The 25,545-nt window shown below is 35.7% G+C and overlaps 1 protein-coding gene and 1 pseudogene across 1 annotated transcript; both read right to left on the minus strand.

Annotated features, from left to right (window-relative positions):
• Nucleotides 1-673: 673 nt before the first annotated feature.
• Nucleotides 674-20,598, minus strand: LOC145585141 (putative S-adenosylmethionine carrier 2, chloroplastic). The gene is made up of 12 exons (XM_081641877.1): nucleotides 20,435-20,598; nucleotides 18,654-18,758; nucleotides 10,912-10,998; nucleotides 5,791-5,863; nucleotides 5,118-5,208; nucleotides 3,931-3,984; nucleotides 3,751-3,846; nucleotides 3,512-3,601; nucleotides 2,265-2,316; nucleotides 1,360-1,421; nucleotides 1,171-1,251; nucleotides 674-1,015 (listed from the first exon to the last, which is right to left on the minus strand). The coding sequence occupies exons 1-12, from the start codon at nucleotides 20,466-20,468 to the stop codon at nucleotides 911-913; spliced, it is 930 nt and encodes a 309-aa protein (XP_081498003.1). The 5' UTR covers nucleotides 20,469-20,598; the 3' UTR covers nucleotides 674-910.
• Nucleotides 20,599-23,714: 3,116 nt separating this feature from the next.
• On the minus strand, nucleotides 23,715-24,384 carry LOC145585142 (uncharacterized; annotated as a pseudogene).
• Nucleotides 24,385-25,545: the final 1,161 nt, after the last annotated feature.

Consider the following 25,545-nt stretch of genomic DNA (forward strand, 5'->3'; position numbering starts at 1 on the left):
ATAGTACTCATGAAGATCGAGTCAATGATCCTTCTTCCATTGAGCAATTAGCCTACCCAAAAAGCAATTAATCCAATTATGGTTGGAATCCCGAATCATCTTACTAGTTCAAACTCTAGGAAAGAGAACTTGTCAATTGAAGGCTCGTCCATACAGCTAATCGAGCCCATTATAGCAAAGTGGAGCATGGACATCGATGTACGAAGGATATGTGCCTCCATTTCTCACAAAAAAAAAGTTGTCGGCCTCTCACACTCGTATCAAGGCCAAGAGCAACCTACTAAAAAAAAAAAGTTGTCGGCACCTCACACTTCTATTAAGGCCAAGAGCAAAGCTAGGAAGGAAAGTATTCAGTACTAAACCAGGAAGATTGGATTGGTATAAGGATGTCTCTTTCTCGAGTTCTAACCCAAAATTTGAATGCAGGTAACAAGTTGGTCATAAAAGAAAATGTGATACTTTCCCGCAACAAATTGGATAAGTCACTGAATGAAGAAATCAATACCATACTCGCAAATGGAGACTGCTGTCATAGTCCTAAGTCATAAATGAACGACAATCAACACCATTACACCACCACGAGGCCAGTTAAAAACAAAACTTTAATGACTTTTTCGCTCTCCAAATAACAGGTCATGACAATAAAGTACAGTAAGAAAATGACAATTTTTTATGCATGTAATGATTTTATTTTATAAAATGCTATGAAGTGCGAAATGAACAAGCTTTGATCTCAAGTCATGATACAATTGCTAAGACTACCAGCTAGATGAAATTCACTAGAAAATAAGAAATTGTAAATTCCAATGTGATGTTCACAAAGAGAAACAAAATTTCCAAAATTTAGTAAATAAAAGAAAAACAAAGCAGAGAGAAAGAGAGAGGGACGCTCATTTGCAGTTTAAGCTGATCAATTCTTGGGTTGGCCTTGGGATAAAACCTGTTTTGTCTTCTCCAAGACACCAAAAAATATCGAGCCTCCAATTCCAATCCATAAAACTCTTGGTCCAATGCCCTGCAGTACACAACAAATACACAGCTTTGAAATTCCTTTTGCCTGTTCTTTCTCTTCACAACTAATTTGAAAATAGTACAACCTAATACACAATCCCCCACTAAAAAAAGAGAAAAAAAAAAAAAGGCGAATACTCGTACAAGATGAGGACAAACCTTCATAAAGACATGGCCTCCTTCTTCTCTCAGTATGGTCCTCACACAGTCATATATACCCTTGTACTGCTTTGACGACCCCTGTAGAATTAAGACCATTGTTTCACACAAGAGGACAGGCAAAAAATTAGCACGCTAAACTTCAAATGAAAGAAGACTTGAGGCAGAAAAAAATGGATCACTATATACCTGAATCATCAGTCTTGTCTTGATCACATCAAGAGGAGTCGTTATAGCTCCTGTTATAGCTCCTGTTCAAGCAATGAATATTAAGTCCAGCAAGTACTAAATAGACCAATCCGTTTTCTCTAAATTTCTTTCCTCAAAATTTATTCTTATTATATTGCATGCGTTATGTTTTTGAATATCCTGAAACCGACTGATCAGCCTAATCCATAGAGCTCAGCCTTTATTGCAATTTTATTATATTTGGAAACATACTACACGGTCAAGTGGTCAACACAAAACAAACTATCCCAACAACTTAATCTTGATTATACCATTACTCTTTCTCCAGAATAGGATCATTGGAGGTTTTAGGCATGAACACCATGGCTAAGGTTCAAGCCTTAAATATTCATTGGGGAGTAGTAGTGGAGAGTTTGTTTCCGGGCCTGGGTTTGGGCCCTTATAAAGGGCCAACTCAAGATCGTAAACCAACCAAAAAAATACACTGCACCCTAATTGACACCAAAGACAGGTCATAAATTTACTGCAGCAGGTCAAGATTTTATTTATGTATCGCTAACTCAATTCTGTATCCAGTCTGATACAAAGTATTTTGTATCATAAGCTCATAACATTACACAGCAATATCCATGTTTCATCTTAACAGCTCAGTTCACAAGAATCTGTAATTTAGATAGACCAGTATTTTACAAAGGGTATATAATCATAAGTTCCTCACTGCCCCCAACAAAAGTAATTGAAGAAAAATGATTATGGTTAGAATAGGTAGAAAATTGGAATTGCTTACAAATATCAGTCATGATCAAAGCACAGAAGTCTGCATCAAGCAGCTGTTTGACATTTTTTGTTTATCAAGTAGTTTTAAGCATTTTTTTACAGTAAAAATAAGAAGAGTTATTTATTACCTGCAAAAGCACCAATCAAAGCATTTTCAGGGTCATTTAATTCCCTCTTAGCCTGCCAAAAAAAAAAAGTTGTATTTGGTCAATGGACATGTTAACCAAATATGTTACTAACCATCAAACTTTCTACTTCAAAAATGTTAGAAAATAAGCAGGCTTTCACCAACATATGCTGAAACTGGTAAACCTAAAACAGACAAAGCTAAGAATCTATTTGAAGATTCACAAAGAGGTTGCAAGTGTCTGTATGCACTGTGAGCATATGACAGCAAATCATGAAAAGTATTCTCAAGCTTTAAGATCTCACAAGTGAAACATCAAAAAGATGAAACGACAACCAGTTACAGCTTACAGAACATGAATATTTTAAGAATCATGGAACATCAAAAAGATCACTCCCTCTTAAAACTTTGATTTGGCACAGAAGTCAAAAGTAAATAGTACGTTGTAGAGAGAATAATTTTGTAGGATAGAAAAAGAAAAATTATTGATGTGACGAAATTAGAAGAGTGATAAACAATATGTATTTTTTTTTTTTTAATTCAATTACGATGAGTTTTATTTGGTGACATAAAAATTGAAAGTAAAAATTATATTGAAATGGAGAATATGTCTAAAAGATGGGGCAATTTCACTGAATAATCCTATAGTTTAGCAAATATCACAAGATACCCTTACATAGTTGCATATCTCCATATTTCTCAGAAACTTTTAAACAAAGAAATTAAGCGTATCAAAAAAATTGGAATGCAGATGAATTTTTGCAAACATACAACATCCCCTGTTAAATTTCCAAAATATTTACTCCATGCCACTACATTAATAGAAACCTACTCTTATTAGATGCTCTCTACACCAACTTTTATCCATCCCCAAATGGACTAAGTTTTTTTATAAACCATGAGCTTATGGAAGATGAGAGAATCCCACATCATTTCATAGACCTACATTCATGTGAAATATATCAAGAACGTTGTCAAACATTTAACACAGGAATTCGCAAGGGTATTCTACAAAAGAACCGGAAGCAACGTTAATTGCTACTTATGTAGCTTTTGGAATTCTGATTGTGAAAAATATAAAAACAGCCTTTTCAGGTTATAAAGTATAAGGGTAATAATTTTATCTTTTATCCTCATAAGCCTACAATTTTTGATAAATACGAATATAAAATTTAGCTTATAAAATAGACAAGATGAAATATCTTAATGAATATAAAGCTCTTATCAAGAGAATATATATCAGCTTACCGCCAGTTTATAACCAATCCTTATTTGCTCATAGATACAAAATTGGATGGCATCGAAAGGCAAATCACGAAGTAGAAAAGATCCATAACCCTGCAACAGAAACAAAAATTTTAGGATCGAAAAGCATCGGTCAATAGACAGCATTCCTCACAAAGCTACAATTGGAGAAAGCATGGAGCACATAGCCTACTAACCAACTTGACAAACAAATTTACTGCACGACAGAAGATCTCACTTACCGCATAAAGTCCTCTGAAGCCCTCTTTAGAAACAATCATACGCACGGCATTAGGTGCTGTTGCAAATTGACCCGTCTGCATCCTTTGTTTCACAACCTATATTATTGTTTAGGATGACAGTATATTTTAAACCGCATACACTTGTAAACCGAGAATGACAAATTGTATAAATATTAATACCTCGGTTGGGACTCGGACAACAGAAGAGGCAGCTCCTGCAATTGCACCTGCAGACTGAATGAAGTTTAAAACTAAAACTGGCTGCATACAGCTCAACAATGAACTAAGTTGTTACACAAAAGCTATTGTCATGGACTAATTGATTTACAGTAAATCGGCAATAAGAGAAATGCCTTGGACACATTCAGCCCCAACACCCTTTCTTCCAAAAAGAAAGAAGAGGGACAACAAATTAGGCTACAAGAAGGCTTCCACCTCAGTGTACAATGAAAATCATAATAGAAAGACCTACGCAATGGTTAGATGCTAAATTATTATTATTATTATTATTATTATTATTATTATTATTATTATTATTATTATTATTATTATTATTATTTATTTATTTATTTATTAAAACATGGTTAAATACTTACAATATCAGTCCATCAACTTAAAACTTCCTCTACACAGTGCATAATGAAGGGGAAAAAAAATCCAAATCCTTTTCCTCAAACTCCAGACTCTAAAAGTATGTGATAGATTAGGCTAGCAATAAGCGCAAAGTAAGTAGGATCAGATTACAGTGTGACAAGGTCATTCCAGCAAGACACCCATTGGAAAACTATAGCTTGCTTTCCATTTCTTTTTAGATGCATCACTTTCTAAATAAGGAAGTTTCAAATTAGATGAATCACTTTCCTTTTTAGTTAATAAATTCTCTCTATCTCTCATATTACATGGGTCCTCTTTTTTTCTTTCTCTCTATCGCTCTCATCTCCAAAAACTAACTAGGAGTCGTGTTTTTGTAAATGATGCAACTAAAAGAAACAGAGGAAGTAAATAAGTACAGGAAAGATTAGATTGAGGTTTGGTTATATCTGCCAGAATCCAAAGTTAGTATTGACGAGTAGTCACTCTTCGCCCACGCCCCCCCCCCCCCCCCCCCCCCAAAAAAAATAAAATAAAAAATTATTAATAATAGAATCACAAATAGAAAACCTCAAAAAGAGCTTCAGCACATGTTAAAGTACATAATGATTTGTTTTTAACAGTGAAAGTACATGAAGAGGACACAATGTCCCTGGAAAATAAACATAAACAGAACTACACATTAGCAAAATTAGTCTGTCTAACACAAAAGATTCAAATTGCATCTTCAAGAAAATTCAGTCGGTTTACCCATTTTGCTTATTTATGCAACTTACAAGATGAGCCAGAGAACTGAGGTTCTCAGGAATAGCCTTTAACAATTTCTGCTTTACTGGCTCGTACACACCCAAAAATATCGCAGAAGCCCTGAAAGAAAACAAAGAATTTCATCTTCATATAACTTTGCAATGTCACTAAAACAAGCAGAAGGAAAGATATAACAACTGACATACTATACAGTTAACTATATATGAGCTGGCAAGATATAATGACTGTAATATTACTACAGTGGCAATTGTAATACTCTTGCCTAAAGCAGGGTTAGGGAGGATTTATAAACAGAGTATTACTCTGACAATAGCAAAGAGGCTCTTTCAGCCTTACCCCTTTCAAAAAAAAAAAAAAAAAAAGCTGCATGTGCTTGTTCCTTGATCAAAAAGGCAATTAGCGGTTGTTCTTTCAGCCTAAACCATTGCAAAACAATGTCATAAGAAATGAATGAAATGTTGAGAGACCCTGAAAGTAGTCATTAATCTGTCCGAAATTCTGAAGTTGCTAACAGAATTAGGCATCATAATTGTGTACATAGCTATGTATGGCCAGGCACAGACCATCAAGGGGTGCACACTCACACTAGTCACACATACATAACCAAGAGAGACAGAATTGGAATGGATTAAATTTGCATAAACCCAGGCAGAAAGTACTATTAAAATGGACAACACTTACGGTAAAACACCAACCAAATTTCCGGACAATCCGGAGTAGAGGCCTTTTAAAATGATTTTTCCACCACCATGAGCTGCCTAGAGTTGGAAGAGTTAAATTTAGGCATTAAGTCAAAAGGCAACTTAACATATGCGTGATTTAATTAACAAAAAAATACAATGGTTATAGCAATTCCATTCTGTTAAAACTTTAATGCAGATAAAATTGACACATTAAGTGAAATAGTAATATTGATGATAAGCACAATTTTTTTTATGATTCATTAATAGATTTTGAGAGAGAAGAAAGATAGATGGTTTAAGACTTTAAGCTAAGAAAGATCAGAGAGGAAAGAAATTAAATCAGTAAATTCACAGAGGATAGAAAGGGTGGATATTGAAGTAGACGTAAGTAATCAGAACTGGAAAGCAATATACAACAAAAGTATCTTATATTCCTATGTATTGTGCAGTCTTCAATTGCATCTAGAAAACTTATAACTATTGAAAACCAACTATAGGCTATGGACTTAAATTACCAAGTACAAGTCTTTTAACTTACGTATTCTTTCCAAAAAAAAAAAAAAAAAAATCTAGGGACCTAGCATAATTTTATTTCTTTTTAATATCATTCCTTCCTGCCTTGTACTCGCATCTCATGAGTTACCAAGAATATATTAATAAGGATGTCAATTCAATCCGAATCCGACTCAAGTCTGTCCCAATCTGAAGGAAAGAGTCAGGCCTGAAGCTGCCAAAAAAAAAAATATCCGAATCCCTAACAAAGGCCAACTCTAATTAAGAGTCTAATCGGATTCGAACCTTCCAACCCATAAAATTTAAAGACAATTACGCTTGACAATTTGATGATGCTTTCACTGTTAGATTTAGTGAGGTTATGTTCGTTGTGTAATTGATTTTTAAAAATATCACAAGGTTGAATACCTTAAAAAGGTTGGAAATTTTGCATTTTTATACAAGGGGTAGACTTAGATTGGTCTAGGCTTGTCTTAGCAATGGAGTTGCAATTTGCATATGAAGAAGAGAGGAGAAATTGCAAGACTTTGGTGATGTCGTTGGCAGAGGGAGTGGTTTGAAGAAGAAAGTGAGTGCGATATCATGAGAAGCGAGGTAAATGTATGTAACTTGTTGGTGATTGGTCTTCCGCCTATGCCTAATACCTCAGGCCAGTAGGGCCAACAGCCAGTTTGGGAATGAATAGGGCCAATGGTGCAGCGAGTCAGAAGGAAAAAATAGAGGTCGGTTAGTTGTTGTATAAGTTACAACAATGTAACTTGGTTATGTTGTATAAGCTGTGGGCCACAGAGCAGTGGTTGGAAAGATTCCACTATCCATTGTTAGAAGTAATTTTAATTCGCATCTTGGCTTCATCTCATCATCATTCTTCCTCTCTCCACAAAGAACCCAGACTTTCTATTGGTGGAGTGTGGTAGTCGTAGCTCGTCACAACAGCATTGTAGCGTCACTCACAATACCTCTTCACAATATTTGTTGTTAGTACAACAACAAGAACAACACATCATTAGTCCCAAAATGACTTGGGGTTGGTTATCATGAATGATGAATCGTCATAAGGAACTGCACGATATAAAGAATGGTGAGTAAAGTGAGCAAAAGAAAGAGCATCACTTAATGCTAGTAAAACTTGAGTAAAGTGAGTAAAAGAAAGAGTTTCACTCATAGCCTTAGTCACCATTTTAAGTTGGTTGACTGATCCTTTCAAAGCCCGACCGTTGCTTGAAGTGACATAAGTTTGGTGCTCATTTGATCTTGTTTCAACATCACATGTGGCATCATGGATTGTAATTTAGACTCGACATCAAACAAGCAAAACCCAGTTGTTCCAAAAGAGGTTGGAACACCGCTACTCAGTGTATTTCTTGTAGAAACACGAACAATGACATTTGGGCTTACATTCCCCTGGTTTTTCAAGCTTCTCCACCGATGTACCAAGTTGGTCCGGCTCTTCCTCACTCACATTAGTCACATCTACAAACAGAGGTGGCTTTAGTGTATGCATAGCCACCCTCAAGTTCCTTCTTATACCGCCTAATTTTTTCTTTTGATTTTTGTCGACACTCTCTTTGTTTCTTTGATGCACGCTCATCCTCTTTACTCTCTTCTCTATTTTCCTCCTTCTAAACAACCTTTCCAATTTCAATTGGAATAAAACTATTTTTCCCATCTACCAATGTTAAGCCAAGGGCAGACTTATAGTAGTAGTCTTTAATATGTTATTAGCTTGCATACCAAGGGAAGCATAGACACTCAAAGTCTACATTAAAGCTTTCAAATGGTAAGTAAAGTGCCATAGCCAACCGTGCACTTTGGAATACAATGGCTCAGATGTTGGATCATAATTGATGGGAAATTGATTTGCACCTTATTTCCGAGACATATATTAAGATAGAGTCAAGTAAACCCGCCTCGATCCTTTTTTAGGACAAGGAACCACACCCTTTATAATATTAAACAACACTTTTACTAGGGGGGAGAAACTACATTGATATATCACCGTAGTATTTTTATCACAACCACTTCCACCAACAAACTTCACAATCTCATCATGTTTCACATCACCAATATGCACAGTGTGCTTATGTTTAAAGTAGTTAAAAGATCCATGATTAGGTACTTTAAATAATTTTGACAAATAAAGAAAAAGTACCATTTACTCTACTCCATTCACACATCCAAAATTCGTCACAAGCTCATTCATAGCATCCGGAATTAAAGGCTTCTTTGCATGTACATTCAACAATTTAATCCATCCTTGAAACTCTAGAATGTCAATTGGTTCAAGAAACTTACTTGATTGACAACATTGTAAGTTTAGAGCAAAACTCCAAGTTAAAAAAAAAAAAAAACGGTAATCTTTGAAGTGAGGCGCACTATTTGGGCAGTTACAAAATTTTGGCTGAAGTGCGCCTTGGGTGCGCCTCGGCCGCTTTTTGTGCGCCTAACCCAAAACGCCTTCCCAGACCAAAATAAGCGCTCACCCTGATCGCCTTGCGCCTAGGCGCGCTTTTTCAAACACTGCCATAACCCGAACCCGTTTAACCAGTAAATTTATTGGTCAAACCCGACCTAAACCAGACCCAACGACCCGATTTTATGGGTTTTTTTCTAATAAATACATTTATTTGAAAATTAACATTAGTTTATTGATTAAGTTTGATTGTTTGTCTACCATCGGACATACATTTTATCTCTTTCTCATTTATCTATCTCATATAACTCTTGCTCAAATCCATCTCATTTATCGACCCACACCAATCACCTCCTATACCAATTATCGACCCACACCAATTGCATTTGTATAACCCACATCACCGTCTTACCACCAATCGACATTATTTCAAGAGATATAATACTCCACATATATAATTATGTCAGTCTCTTCCTTTAATTTTGGGATGTTTAAAAGTTTTATTATTAAGTTTATTATTATTTTTTATTAGTTAGGAATTGATAAGATTTGGTGAAATGGTTACGATTTAAATTATGCAGTATGTAATGGCTAAAAATAATATGTTGAAAATGCTCAATCAAAAAATTGGAAAAAAATTAGCAAAGTAAGCTTTAAAAATCAGAAATTTTTAAAAATAAGCCCAAAAAAAAAAAAAAAAAACGTAAAACTGTTCTAAACCCGTTAGGTTGACCCAAACCCAAAACTTAGCATTTCTCGACCTGTGGCCCGACCCGAAATATCCCGTGACCCGGAGCAACCCGACCCGACTGACTCAATTAACAGGTCTAGCATACATTACATTGTTGACATTTGAAGTGAAGAAAGCAAAGAAGGTTTGAAGCTTCGATGTTCTACTCACCTCTATTCCACTCACATTAAGTTAAACGTACTTACGTACAATATTTGAGTAAGAAATATATTTTGTGTCAGTGGGAGTAATCCTTTGTTCCAACTATTAGTAAGATCATCTAAACACGTAGAGAACAAATTATTGAGTTGTAATTTGGGAAAGGGTTGAGTAATCCTTATAAAGACTTAAAGATAAATCTTGAGTGTAGGCTTCGGAGTAGAAATAAGGTGCAAAATAATCATTCGAAAGTGTTTGGAAAAAAAACGGTGAGTATGAAAGAGTTTTGAAAAGAAAAAAATAATGAGTAAAGTGAGCAAAAGAAAGAGCATCATGTAATACTTGTAAAAGGTGAGTAAAGTGAGCAAAAGAAAGAGCATCATTTGTTGTTAATACTTGTATTTAATGATTGTTGATTAGTTTCACTCATTAAATTTAAGAAAAAAAATTCAAGTATAAAGTGTTCCATTATTAGATAAGACTCCAATCTTAATTAAATCAATATGGTTTACTTTAACGCTTTTTTTTAATCTTTTTTTTTTTTTTAAATCTGTTTTTCTTAAAGGAATTATTAGGCTTATGAAAGGTAATAATCCTAACCAATAGTAACATCTATTCATCTGCCATCCTTGAATTCATAATAGTATTTCCGATTCTTTTTAGTTGCAACAAAAGATATTTTATATCTCACAAATGATACCACTTAGTTGCAATAAAAAAGAAACGGAAGTATTGTTGTCAAAAAAAAAAAACGAAGAAAAAAGAAGCAAAGGTAGTAGATTAGTGAAAGTCACTCATTAATCTTCTCAATTAGCGCATCAAAGTTTCATATCTTCAAATTGATTTCAAGTTCAACAAATAATTCATCATCTGCCTCTTATGAAAAGGATGCACATATTTCACTCTCAACAGTTCTTTTTATCCCCACAATATAAGGGTGGTCTCCTATCCTAACTCTCTCTAAAACAAAAGGCTAAAATTTCTTGGCAGAATGTACAGCATCCATTTTAGCTAAACTGAATTTATGAACTTCAATAGTTCAATCATGCCAAAAGGTTCATGAAATAAAATTGCCAGTCCATTAGACAACAATAACAGAATTATGTTTCCCATTATCGTGAAGAATATCAACCTTAACTTAGTGGTATGACAACATCTATAGATTCAATTGATGATATGATGCATAGGCTCTATACATACTCATAATGATTTATCAGATTTTAGTAGACTAGACAAAGTATAATATTTAAGCTTTAACTGATATAAAACAAATTACAAACAACAAGAAGTTGAAGATTGTAGACCTGCCTGGAGCCGAGTTTTAATTGTATCTATCGGATATAAGGCTGCTTCTACCACACCACCTGCAATGGCTCCAGCTATAGCACCATCTGTGAAAGACATTTTGTAATTATCTTTGATACGTTACTTTCTTGCCATAGCACAATGCCAAATAGTATGATCAACTACGATGATTTAGGAACAACCTCATAATTATACAAAAAATTTAGAAAAAAAAAAAAAAAAAAGCATTATGCAACCTCCTCATTATGTACTCCCTATGAAACTTTCAGATTTCAAATTTAGAGAAAGGAGAAGAAAGTTGTAACAAATGCCTTGGGTAACAAGAATAGAGGCTGGATCACGAATGAGCGAAGGAGGAAGAAAGGACAGCAGCAAGGACTGTCAGGGAATGAGCTAGAGGAGCAGCTACCAAATCAGTGAGCAGCCAATGACTGCTGTGAAGGCTGGCAGCAGCCCCTCACATTGTGACAGCTGCAACTTTTATCATCTTTCTTTTTTGGGGTTGACTGTGTACATATAAGTAAAGGTGGTTTAGGATTGTGCTAGGTAGCTAGTAATTTGTAAACACTAGAGTGTAGAGAATTGTGCCCTCAAGGTACTATTGAGAGAGTGGTGGCCTCAAGCCTCCTTGTGTGCAAGATTCAATCTTTTAATCAATGAAATAGCTGCCTTCTTCCCTAAAGGATTCATCTTTCTATTGCTTTCAATCTAATATTACAGTAATAGTTAAGCAGAGTGTTAAAAGTGGTATCAGAGCGGCAGTCCTGCGACTGCCGGTGCCGGAAACCACCACAAATCCCTGAGTAAAAAAAAAAATGGTTACTTCTGCAACCCAAAGGTGCGACACACTGGAAGAACAGTTGACAGGAGTACAGAATCAACTGGAGACAATTGAGGCAGCGATGAAAACGCAAGAAGAATCCCTTAAGAAGTCCTTGGATGAGGCCATCCAGAGGCTTGACGGTCGGTTCGAGTTGTTCCAACAGCAGCAAGATGCTCGGATGACGGTGAACACCACCACTCAAGCTCAGTTCTTTGAAGAACTACGAAACCTGGTTAATCAGAGGAACCATGAACAAGGGCAACCGTTTAATAATGGAATGCGAGGCTCGCAGGACCAGGGCGGCGGAGGTGGCCACCGGTGGAAGCCGAGGAAGTTGTAGATGCCACTCTTCGAAGGCACGGACCCCAATGGTTGGCTGGATACTTAGGGGCGAGAAGTACTTTCAACACTACCAGCTAACGGAGGAGCAGAAGTTGCAGGCCGTCGTGGTAGCCATGGAGGGTGACGACTTGCGGTGGTTCCAGTGGGAAAACCGTAGGAGGCCGATACCTAATTGGGAGAGCATGAAAGCTAGGGTCTTGCGCAAGTTCTGACCCACTCACGCCAAAAGCCTCCACGAACAATGGTTGGCGGCAAGTTAGGAGACCACCGTCAGCGAGTACCGGAAAAAGTTCATCGAACTTTCAGCCCCCTTAGAAGATATACCAGAAACTATTATGATGGGCCATTTCATTAATGGGCACAAGGAGGAGATTAAGGCAGATGTGAGGCTGATGAACCCGTTTAACCTAGAACAGGCCATAGAGATCGCGGGCCGGGTTGAGGAAAGAAACCGGTTAAGCGGGTTAAAAAAGGGGGCCAGCAATTTCGGGCCAGGCCTCATTAGCACCTACGGGACTCCAACCCAGCAGGCATCCTCTTTCAAAGGATGGCCTAAAGCGCCCACTGAATCTCAGGGATCGGTGAATTTTCCCAAGACCACCACTTACTCATCTTCAAAGTCCGGTGAACCACGACGGCCGACGGACGCCGAACACCGAGAACGGAAGGCGAAGGGCCTCTGTTTTAGGCATGATGAGCGATGGAGCGTTGGGCACCGATACAAGAACAAGGAGATGAGTGACCTGCTGTTGGGCGGCGCAGAGGATGCCAGAGTGGGTCCATCCAGACCGCCTGAGTTAGACTCCAGTGATGAGGAGGGGGCACCGGAAGTTTTGCTCTGTTCGGTGGTGGGGTTATCCAACCCTCGAACCATGAAGTTGGAGGGGAAAGTAGGGCCTAAATCGATGGTTATTGTGGTGGATCCGGGGGCCACTCACAACTTCATCTCCGACGTTTTGGTGGGGGTGTCGATGGTGGTTAACCGAGAGTTCGGTGTATGCTTAGGCCACGACGATCTAATATGGGGAAAAGGGCGGTGTAAAGGGGTGAGGGCAGTTCTCAACGGCGGTTTTGTGGTGGTGGATAATTTCTTACCACTACAATTGGGGAATACAGATTTGATTTTGGGTATAGAGTGGCTAGAAAAACTTGGTCCACTGGAAAACTCACATCATAAGTTTCATGGTGGGCGACCAAAGAGTCACTCTAGTGGGAAATCCGACTTTGGAGAGCACTAAGGTGTCACTCAAGGCTCTGATAAGGACCTTGCGACACGAAGGTGGAGGGTTGTGGGTGGAAATTAATCGGGTGGAGATGGAAGCGGATAAGAGTAAGGTGGAAGCAAGGGATGCCGCTGTCCCGAGGTGGCTTGAAAACGTCATGGGGCAGTTTCAAGAAGTGTTTACCGACCCTAAGGGGTTACCACCCAAGCGAGGTCATGAACACGCGATAGTCTTGAAGGAGGGTAGTAACCCAGTGAGTGTGAGACCTTACCGGTACCCACAATTTCAAAAGGACGAGATCGAAAAATTGATTCGGGAAATGTTGGCTGCCGGAATCATCAAACCTTCCATTAGTCCCTTCTCGAGCCCGGTTTTGTTGGTTAAGAAGAAAGATGGTTCGTGGCGTTTTTGCGTCGATTATCGGGCATTGAATCGGAGACTATCCCGGACAAATACTTCCTTCCCATTATTGATGAGCTGTTGGACGAACTTCACGGTGCTGCCATTTTTCAAAGCTCGACCTCAACTCGCGCTACCACCAAATTTTGGTGAGGGAAAAGGACATACACAAGACCGCCTTCCATACCCACGAAGGCCATTATGAGTTCTTGGTGATGCCCTTTGGGCTCACAAATGCCCCCGCCACCTTCCAAGCACTAATGAACGAAGTGTTCCGACCCTATTTGAGGAAGTTTGTATTGATGTTTTTCGACGATATCTTGATTTATAGCTCCGACAAGGAGAGTCACCGAGAACATATGAGGATAGTGTTGTCCGTGCTCAAGGAGCATCGCTTGGTGGTGAATTTTAAGAAATGCAAATTTGGGCTGCCACGAGTGGCCTACTTGGGTCATGTGGTGTCCTACGTTCCGGGTAACGTTGGTTTGAAGTATATAATGGAGCAGCGAGAACGGGGGGGTGATTACCAGAATTGGGTTTGCAAATTATTGCGGTTCGACTTTGAAATCCAGTTCAAGCCGTAGGCTAGTAATCGTGTGGCAGATGCCCTGTCCCGGAGAGTTGGTTGCTATGGTCACCATACAGGGCATTGATTGGGAAGAGCTAGATAGCGAGGTTAAGGCCGACGAATTATTGGGTAAAATTGCAGCAGAAGTGGCCAGCGGACAAGGGAGCTATGTGGGGTATACCATAGAAGATGGAAGGTTGATGTTCAAGGGAAGAGTACCATTCCCAAATCTTCCAAATTAATTCCCAACTACGGGAGAATTGCATCGGAGTGGTATTGGCTTGGGATGAGAAAGGACATTGGAGCTCATGTGCGGCAATGCCCAATCTGCCAGCAAGCGAAGCACTCTCAATTGCAACCGGCAGGGCTGCTTCAACCATTGCCGATTCCCGAGACAATATGGGAGGACATATCGATGGATTTTATAGAAGGTCTTCCTACATCCAAGGGTATGAATTCTATTTTGGTTATGGTTAATAGGCTATCCAAATATGCGCATTTTGTGGGATTAAGGCACCCATATAGTGCGGCAACAGTGGCTGCAACATTCGTGAAAGAGGTGGTAAAATTACATGGGTTCCCTACTTCCATAGTTCCGGATAGAGATCGCATATTCATGAGCATATTTTGGCGAGAATTGTTCAAGTTACAAGGCACGGATCTTAAGCGAAGTACGGCGTACCATCCATAAACCGACGGTCAAACGGAGGTTGTCAACAAAACCTTGGAGACTTACTTGAGATGTTTCGTGAATGGGCAACCCAAATCATGGGGAATGTGGCTACACTAGCAGAATATGCGTACAATACAGCATACCACGCATCAACCGGGTTTACTCCTTTTAGGGTGGTCTATGGAAGGGATCCCCTGAGATTGATCAAGGTTGGTAAGGGCCAAACGCCGGTGGACAGTTTGGATGAGTGGCTGCAAGAAAGAGATTGGGTGCTCGAAAATCTACACGTGAACCTACTCCGAGCCCAGCAAAGGATGAAAGCCAACGTGGATTTGTAAAGGAGAGAGGAAGAGCTTCAAATTGGGGACTTTGTGTATTTGAAGCTCCAACCACATAGACATAGGTCCCTTGCTAAGAGGCCTAATGAGAAGCTATTTCCCCGCTTCTACGGGCCTTTCAAGGTAGTGCAGCGTATCGGGCAAGTGGCCTACAAATTGGAGCTGCCTGAATCGTGTCGTGTGCATCCTGTGTTCCACGTATCCCAACTGAAGAGAGCGCTAGGAGTTCAGGAGGCTAGCCCAACCTTACCCACCCAGACCGACAAATTGGAGCTAGTAGTGGAGCCTGAATTGGTGCTTGATGTTAGAGAATCCAAGAGCGCACCGAAGGTTCTGGAAGTGATAATTCAGTGGCAGGGGCTACCCATAATCAAAGCTACATGGGAGGAGGCATCTGTGATTAACGAGCAATTTCCATCCTTTCACCTCGAGGACAAGGTGACTCTTCTAGGGGGAGGGAATGTAACGAATGCTTTGGGTAACAAGAATAGAGGCTGGATCACGTATGAGCGAAGGAGGAAGAAAGGACAGCAGCAAGGACTCTCAGGGAATGAGCTAGAGGAGCAGTTACCAAATCAATGAGCAGCCAATGACTGCTGTGAAGGCTGGCAGCAGTCCCTCACATTGTGACAGCTGTAACTTTTGTCATCTTTCTTTTTTTGGGCTGATTGTGTACGTATAAGTAAAGGGGGGATAGGATTGTGCTAGGTAGCTGGTAATTTGTAAACACTAGAGTTTAGAGAATTGTGACCTCAAGGTACTAGTGAGAGAGGGGTGGCCTCAAGCCTCCTTGTGTGCAAGATTCAATCTTTTAATCAATGAAATAGCTGCCTTCTTCCCTAAAGAATTCATCTTTCTATTTCTTTCAATCTAATATTAGAGTATTAGTTAAGCAGAGTGTTACAAAAGTGAAGGATTGAAAAATGAATATTCGAAAGGGTGCAAGAACTTAATGTAGATAGATTCTTCTTAAAACAACTTAGGCTCCACTCTACCTTATTTCACTTATTTCATGTCTAACAATTTTAGATAAAGTAAGATGAGATAAGATAAGATAAGATAAGGGTCGATAAATTCAAATAAGTTAAGATAATAAGATAAAATAAGTTCGAATAAGGTATAATAAGCCTTTATAATAAGGTTCTTTTATCTCATGTTTAATAAGTTCATATAAGATAAGGTATAATAAGTTCAAATAAGATAAGGATTAAATTCAGATAAGATAAAATAAGGTTGACAATTTTAAAAAGGATAAAATAAGGGTTAATAAGTTCTAATTTAGTCAAATAAAGTCCATGATAAGATCTAATAAATTCAAATTCAATAAAGACTAATAAGTTCAGATAAGATAAAGGCTAATAAGTTCAAATAGATAAGGGTTTATAAGTTTAGATAAAAAAAAATTAAAAAAAATTTTTTAAAAAAAAAAAAAGGGCTAATAAGTTTAAATAAGATCATGGTTCATAAGTTCACAATTCGAACTAAATAAATTATAGTCTAACAAAATACCTCTAGGATACTACCTGAGGCCTCTTATAACTTAAGTATAAGCATCCTACTATTCACCTTTTCTAGGTTTGTATCTTTAATAGACTATTCCATGCCATATTCTATTGGAGTATTAACTTGACTGACATTTTTCTAGTATCTATTTAGTATAGAATACTTATGGCTATGAAAAATATCATCATTACATTGTACAACTTTGACGCCTGCATACTAGGACATGAATTCAATATCCTATATCTTTAACGAATGTGACATCCTCAACAAAAATACAAAAATATGAGTGGCAACCTTGTAAATGCACCTTTAAAACCCTTAATTTTGCAAACAATTCAAAGGCAATGCTTTGCTTGACTTTAGCATCAAACTTAGCTTTGTATATCTCCACAACACTCTCGTTATTCTTCTTGATTTTGAAGATTCACCTAAGTCTGATTGCCTTCTTCTCTTTTAAAAATTGTTACCAATTCCTCTATATATTCTTTTCAGTGAGACACATTTCCTCATTCATTCCTCAAGTCCACTTCTTACTTTCTTGGCCTCATCGAAGCTCGTTGGCTCAATATTAGTGAATAAATAGTGTAAAAAAAGTATATTCCAATCTATTAAGGATTTAATAACAAAATAAACAATCTAAAAGACTTTGATATCTCTTTGGCCTTTCATAAGAAGTAGGTAGGTTAACTTGATAACGGTGAAGATGTGCAAAGGAATAGAAGTGAATTTGGGGTAGGGTTGCAAGCATATGGTTACATGCATATCTTGTTTCAAAGAAAGGAAGAAAATTATAAAATTATTTCTCTTAAGCACTCTAACATTTTGACCCTATCCCCTTCAACAAATTGAACATCTCTAATTCTCTATTGACCAATGAAATCGATTTCATCATTTTTCACAAAGCATACCGATAACTTAGTTTTTATGCCTTTTTGAAGATGGCTTTTCGTGGAATAAATTGAAAATCCATCACAAAGTTGCCTTTATGTAATGGAGTGGCCTATCTTCAAACTCCATGTTAATATGAGTTACAATGGTAGGTGTGTTATGGCTAAAACAAAGACTCTTAGATATCCAAGTTGAATAACTTTGTAATATAGAATTTCTTACCATGTTTCTTTATGATGTTACTCTATGGTGAATTTTCGGCTTGGAGGTAACCTCAATCAGCATGACAGGAACACATTTGCTTTCATTAATTTCTGAAGAGGTATATAGGTCTTTTGTTGATGTACCCATTATGTTACTTTTTATATACTGTAACAAAGTTAAGTATTCAAACATATGACTTCCATCGATGAAGAATATTTTATTAAAAACAGCCCTACTTTGAGAGGCAGGATTTCATTAACATATACTTCCTCCAATTCATGTGGGCTTTCTTACTTCCAACTTTGAGATAACTGCCTGTCCTAGATGTTTTATTACTCCCAGAGGCCACAGTCCCACTACTTAATGGAAAAAAGAAAAATGCACAAGTCTATTAGAATATGCTGCAATCGTTCTATTTAAGCACTGAATGATTTGTTATTAATATCTAATGAAAACTTCAAATAAAATTAAGATCTCTAGAATATATATCCAATTGACCAATTCATGAGAAGATATTAATGCTCTTTGAGAAAGTAGCAGGCTGCTTGCATGTTAGCCACTTGAATTTTCTCCTACAATCGATACAGGTGTTTCCATCTGGAGATGCAACTAACATATAATATTCTCACATAAAGTAGCCTTCTTTAGGAAGTTATTATAGCATATTGGTCAGTAAAATTACTAAAATACTGTTTATTGCATCCAAGACAAGGTGGTTTCAGTAACATAAGGTCAACATTTTTCACAACAAAAGTTTTTTATAATAACAAAGCAACATACCATATAGGGATTGCAGCAAATTCAATGGATTTTCTTCCATGATAATGCCAGATGCAAAATTCTTCTCTTGATCTTTGGAAGATCGCAATTGATAATCCAAAGCACCTGCAAGATGTAACATGTCATACAAACAACCAATGCTCTCAGCACAGAAAGAGTAACAGTATATAAATAAAAAGGTTGCATAAGGTAAGAGAAAGTGAGTAATAAAACACAGGGTATGCCCAAATCAATGGCACCTGGACAGAGCTTGGACAACAGTGTTTAAGAATGTGATATTACTGCAATGACATTTAGACATCATTCAAAAAAAAAAAAAAAAAAAAAAAAAACACAAAAAAAAAGTTAAAATATCCCTTTACAATAGGGCTTTGGGGATATTGGAGTGTCAACACAAAGAAAAATCAAAGAGAGTTTAATCTCCATGCTGGCATGCTAAGCACCTCAATAAGTTAATTGGATGTAAGTCATACCAAGAAAAATTGAAGAGAATGTGTAAGGTATCAATTTGGATCATGAATAACATTCACTCACTTAAATATTTATATTCTAAACATAATATAAAGACATCATTCGATTCACTTGCACCTTCTGGTTTCTTTTTCACTTCCCTTATAACAATAGTCTCAATGCATAAAAAGGCTCATGGCATTAGTGCGCCTCATTTAAGTGAGGTGCACATATCAAAAGTGAAAAAAAAAAAAAAAAATTAAAAAACTGGAAATATTGTTGTGCGCCTTTTGGTGAGTGTTATTGCTCCTTTTACTGTGCCGCACCAAAACCCCATCTCCTGGACCAATAAAGGTGCATGGCCCATATCGCCTTATACCTCAGTGCCTAGCCTAGCCTCAGATGCGCCATTTCATAAACTGGGTAGTCTGAATGATTTGAGAAGCAAACTAATTTTGGTATAATGAAACTAGCAGCACGACAATCCATCACAAAATGTTGCTTTAAGGCTCTAATATAACCTACTATAAGTATAACTTGCATGAAAGAATCACCCTTGACAACTAAAAAAGTTAAGAGTAATGACTGAAAGATTAATTGAGCATATACTAATGAAACACAAATAGACACATTGTAGAAGCGGACCATGTATAATAGAGCAGGGACTATAACCAACAATTTAACATCATTCACAATAAAACGAGCAAATAACACGCTGTTAACACGCGTCCAAAACAGCTTGAGTTCAATTTAAAGATAATGTGTAGCAGAACATTTCAAAATTAGCATAGAATGAAGCAGATTTTGAATTCTATGCTAATTTTGAAATGTAACACTTAATAGTGCTATGTTTGAGCATCAACTATCTTACAAGGATGTACTTCTTTTCAACTGAAAATCACTTATTTCAGCACATTTCAGTCTGATATTTTCAACAATTGAGCTCACTTAAATTCCTACAATTATCTTACAATTACTTCCGGCAAAATCGAGAAAACTAAACTGTGCAGCGAAGTCGAAATCGGAAATCATACAAGTAAAACTCAAATCAACAATCATTTGACAATGTGATTGAAGATAATTGAGGAATTTCTGAACCAAACCATACAAGAGAGCTCGAAACTTGACAATTCATACTAAAACTTAAACGCCACTCAGATTAAAGTAAACAATAAAGTATAAGATATTTGAATTATACAGATAATACAATGCAATTGGAAAATACCATGTAATTGAATTACTATGATTAAACAATCAACATTTCAACCAATGAAGGTGTACGAGAATTAAAATGAACCCTAGAAATTTTAAGAAAGGAAGAGAGTGATTACTTGAGGGAACAATAGTAGAGGTTTCTGTCTTCATTATAGCTGCCTGCTGCTGCAATTTCTCTGTTTAACCCAAAAATGAGGATGATACTGTTGTCAATCGTAATTTTCTAATTGAAATTCTATCCAACCTTTAACTGTTTGGTTCATTACTTCAACAAGTATTGAGGAGATTAAAAAAAAATATCATGCACGGGCTATTCGTACTTCGTAAAATGCTTCTCGTGCTCAAGTGAGTCGTGTTTGGATTGACTTTGAGAAATCTTGTCATGACAATCCATTTTTGATTAGTTTTTGAAATGAGTTTAAAAGAATTGGCCTAATAAGTTGGTTGACTTGTGACTTTGTCACGGTTTATGTCCACTGTCCCACCGACATGTCTTGTTGGACCTGTAGTGGATTCGTGTTAGGTTAGATCATTTTTCGTGCCAACCTAAGTACCTAAGCCATGCTTAGCTTTACTTGACCACTCATTTATGACAATTATTATTGCATGTTTTTAAAGTTTAATCGTGAATTATTTTTGGGCTTAGGTAATACCTACCTTATTACATGCGCTTAACGATTCATTCCCAATTTACATTTTTTAGATTTTGTTTTGAATAGAATCATCATGAAGTAGTTGTGGGCTGAGAAAAAGTGTGATATACTACATGGCAAGATAAATCTCTTATTAAACACGTTTTCTAATGTATAAACTCCGTATTATAAATATTATAGATATCTTTATGTTAAACAAATTATAAGAAAAGAATTTCAAAAAAAAAAATTAATTATAGTATTTATTGAAACGATTTAGCATATACTCATGTCAATTGGTTATTAGTGCAGTGGTGATTGGAGCTGCATTGGGTAAAGAGGATTGCATGTTCGATCTCTCGTAACAACGTAACAATTGAGAGAAAAGTGAAAGCTAATCATCTAGAACTGAACCCCAAAACCAGATTAACCCGAAGGGTGAACTAGATTAGGAGGGAACACAAAAAAAAAATATACTTGTAATTATATTTCTCTTACATATAAATTACCAAAAAATTAATAATAAAAAAATAATTTAAAAAAAAAAAGAAAAAAAAAAGTAAGATGATAGTTGTAACACCCCAATAATTTTCTCTTTAAACCTGTAAGGACCCTAAACAATATTCAAGAGAATTACCGGTGTGCTACCGCCACGTGTTCAAACGTTAAGGCTATATCAGAAATTAGCAGCGGAAAAACTAATTCAGTTACAAATAAGTTTCAAAACCAATAAGCAAAACCAAATTAAGTCTTACAACTTGGAACCGTTAAGGTCCTTATTCAAAATCCAAACTAGAAGAAATAGTATAAAATGAAAACGAGTTTAAATAAATTCAAAGGTAAGTAGCAAATTAAATTGTGCAAAATAAAATAGTGCACATCATACGAAAATCATAATGTATAACCAAACAATCATTCCCAGTCTTCTCTATACATGATACTAAGTTCGCGATACATCCCTAAACATACTTCTAAAGGCAAGGTTTCATAACTCGTACGTACCTTGAATATACGAGTTGGTATGCCACTTTACTATCTAGAAATCACCTTCAATAAACTCCTCTCCTAAACCAAACAATAACATCTCAATCAATACCCAATCAATCAAATTTACAGCAATACTAACTTACGTAAAAAAAACCTTCAAAATCCAATTAAACAACACTTTAAAACCTTCCCTTTAGTTAAAATTGAAGGCTTATATATAGTTCTTTAAATTTTCTTCATAAAAACCTTAAAAAATACTCTTATACATGAAATTACAGCAAGTTTAAAGTTTAATAAAAATCTGAAAATTATTTAAAAACCCCTAATAATCTCCCTTTTTAATGGGTGATTAAACCCTCTTTATAAAACATCAAAAGTAGTACTTAGAAACTATTTCCAGCACTTTAGATTAATTAAAAATCCTTCAAAACTTTATCAATACATCACTTTTATACTCAATTAAAAGTCTCCTAGGAAGTAATCACTTCCTAAAAAAACAACCAACAATTAATATTACTAACCCAAGTAATTTCCAACAATATAATATGATGAAAAACCTCTTAAAACTTCAATAAAAACATATATTTATGCTTAATTAACTTTAAACATAATTAATTTTATTAATCAAACTCAAGGATAAAATTTTAAGCATAAAAAAAACTTTGTTAAAAATCAAAAACTGCCCAAAAATCATATTTAGAGGCTGAATTTGGCCACGAGAGGGTGGTGCTCACTACCATGGGTAGTGAGTCTTTCTTAAAACGTTGTTTCCACATGAAAAACACTACTTTTTTATCAAAATCGGATGAGTTCAGAACCTAATCGGGATTAAAACGAGATTATTATTAACGAACAAAAATCTAAAAATTAAAACACGAATTTACGTGTTCAAAATTAAGTTAAACTAATTAGTGGTTATAATCACCAAAATTTCAAATATCATTACTATAAAAGCCCTAAATCAATTGTTCGTAAAAACCCTGAAATCGTGATTTTCAATAATTAAAAACCCTAGGTTATAAAATTTACAAAATCTGAAAATTATGACATTTATAAAATCTGAAATTGTAAAGTTTAATCATCAACATACAATTTGATACTAATTAAATTAATTTCAAACAATAAAATCAAAACTCATAAATCAATAATTATAATTACACAAATTAATAAAACAAAAAGACTAACCTTTTTGTGCGGGAAATTTTTGGGGATTCATGGTGTATTTATAGAGTAGAGAGTGTAGGGTTAAATTTAGGCTTATAAAAATGTGGGCTTAAGTTATGGGATAGGGCTTAAGTTATAGGTTTTGGAATAGGTTATTCCAATAAGAGTATGTAGGAATAATTTACATTGCCCAATAATTAATAAACGTTTAACCCAAAATATATTTTACTTTTATAAAACCTTATATTTAAAATACTTTAACCCTTTAAAATATTTAATTAAAATACTTGAGCCCTTAACAATACATTTTATTAATACTTAAATACTTTATAAAAATGCATAAAAATACGGGGTATTACAATAGTGAATGAATAAGGTAAGTCAAATTGTATCAAATAAAAAAACAGATTGGAGGAAGTAGTACTTATACACCTATATAATCAAATCAGTCCTACGTACTCCAATTATCACATCATCATCACCCAAGAGTCTACTAAAGATAGAAGATAATTGAAACTGGATTTATCAATGCTTTGACAACTTGAGCAATAACAATAATTATGAGATACCAAATTATTTCTTGAACAGTTTAATAATATGCAAATTAAAGAATTTCAGAGCCATAGCTAATTAGCTATCCATCATAATTAATCTTTAATCCAAAACAAGTTTCTCCTTGAATTGTATACATAAATAAAATTTGAACTCTTACACAGAAAGCATGTAAAAAGATACACAAAACCAAATAGAGAACTTTTAAACATTAGCTAATTAATCTTATCAGTAGATAAAAAAACTATAGATGTACATATCTCGAATCTCTCCTTTGTTAAACCCATACTTCCTTAACAATCCTTCCTTCAGAAAACCAACTTTTTCCAATACTTTTTGAGACCCAATATTCTCAACTTCCACCAAAGCTTCAATTCTTACAAGATTAGGAAATTCCGTAAAGACCACGGGTATAGCCTTCCGCAAAACACTTGTGCAAATACCATGGCCCCAATACTCAGAGGCCACGGCATAACTCAAATGAGCTCTAAATTTATCATTGTCCGAGCCAGGCCGGACTGAAACATATCCTATTGAATGGTTGTCGAGGCACACAGACCATCGGAAAGGATGTGGTATAATAACGTTCTTAAGGTACGTGAATGCTTCCTCCTTAGAGAGGATTGTGTTCCATCTAAGGTACCTAGTTACTTTATCATCACTGCCCATTTAAAGAAATCATCGACGTCCGAAAGTGTGAATGGACGGATAGAATTTGTTGATGGTTCCATCTATAAAAATTAAAAAGCTTAGCTTGATATATAAAAAAAATTATGGAGTTAAAATAAGTCTATATCTTAATCTTTTTTGATAGAATGATAAACTTAATTACTTTCTCCATTTTTTTTAATCGACACTATTTGACTTTCACACTATTTACAAACTACATTTTAACTAACTTTTGTGATTTATAGCTACAATAAAACATAATCAAGTGAAATCTTATTTGAATCGTCTCAATATATATTTTATTTATATTCACTTTTTATAATTTTATAATATCGAGAATTACAAATATTAATTATTAAAAAAGTACGTTGACAAGCATGATAATAAAATGGTGTCAACTAAATAAAAACGGAGGTATGGAATAGTAATTTATGAAATGGTGGAGAAAGACTTTCATCTCATGGCTATCCATTTTTGACTTACGTGCCTCGTGACCTTGACTTGGAGTATATGTGTACTTTTCTTTTCCCAAAAGATTTTAATATTCTCAATTGATAATTATTTGCGTGAGGCAGTCTTAATATAACTTATTATGGGATGAAAATGACTTATTATGCTTTTAAAGGACTTATTATCATACATTCATCAGTTGTGCTTTAAAGGACTTATTATCATACACTCATCAAGTGTATAATTTAATTTGTATAAAACATGTACTCCCTCTATCTCCAAAACTTTGACCATTTTGGATTGATTTCGCGGTTATTAAGAAATTTAAATAAAAAGAAATAAAAACATATTGGAAAGATAAATTAACATGGGATTTGTAAAAAAAATAGAGAGATAAATTATTAAAAATGCATTAAAAAACAAAATTTTATATGGGAAAGCTAATTTTGCACAAATATTGTTGTAAATTAGTGGGTATTTTAATGCAAATAGGTCAATTACTTTGGGACTAAAATTAGGCCAAAAGGGTCGAAGTTTTGGGGACGAAGGGAGTACAATTTAATACAATTTTATGTAGAACAACTGAACAACTAAACAAGTAATTGAGTTATATCGTAATTTAATCTCATGTGACCATTTATTGCATTAGAAGGATATACATACATTGGACAAATTAAAGTATAATATAGAGCCATTTCGTAGCCTACATGTGAAGTGGAAAACGAAAACAAAGTAGGTGAGAACATGAGATTTAAGTACAATGCAAAGAGCCA

This window comes from Chenopodium album, chromosome 16 (assembly GCF_948465745.1).
Source record: "Chenopodium album chromosome 16, dcCheAlbu1.1, whole genome shotgun sequence".
Lineage (NCBI taxonomy): Eukaryota > Viridiplantae > Streptophyta > Magnoliopsida > Caryophyllales > Amaranthaceae > Chenopodium > Chenopodium album.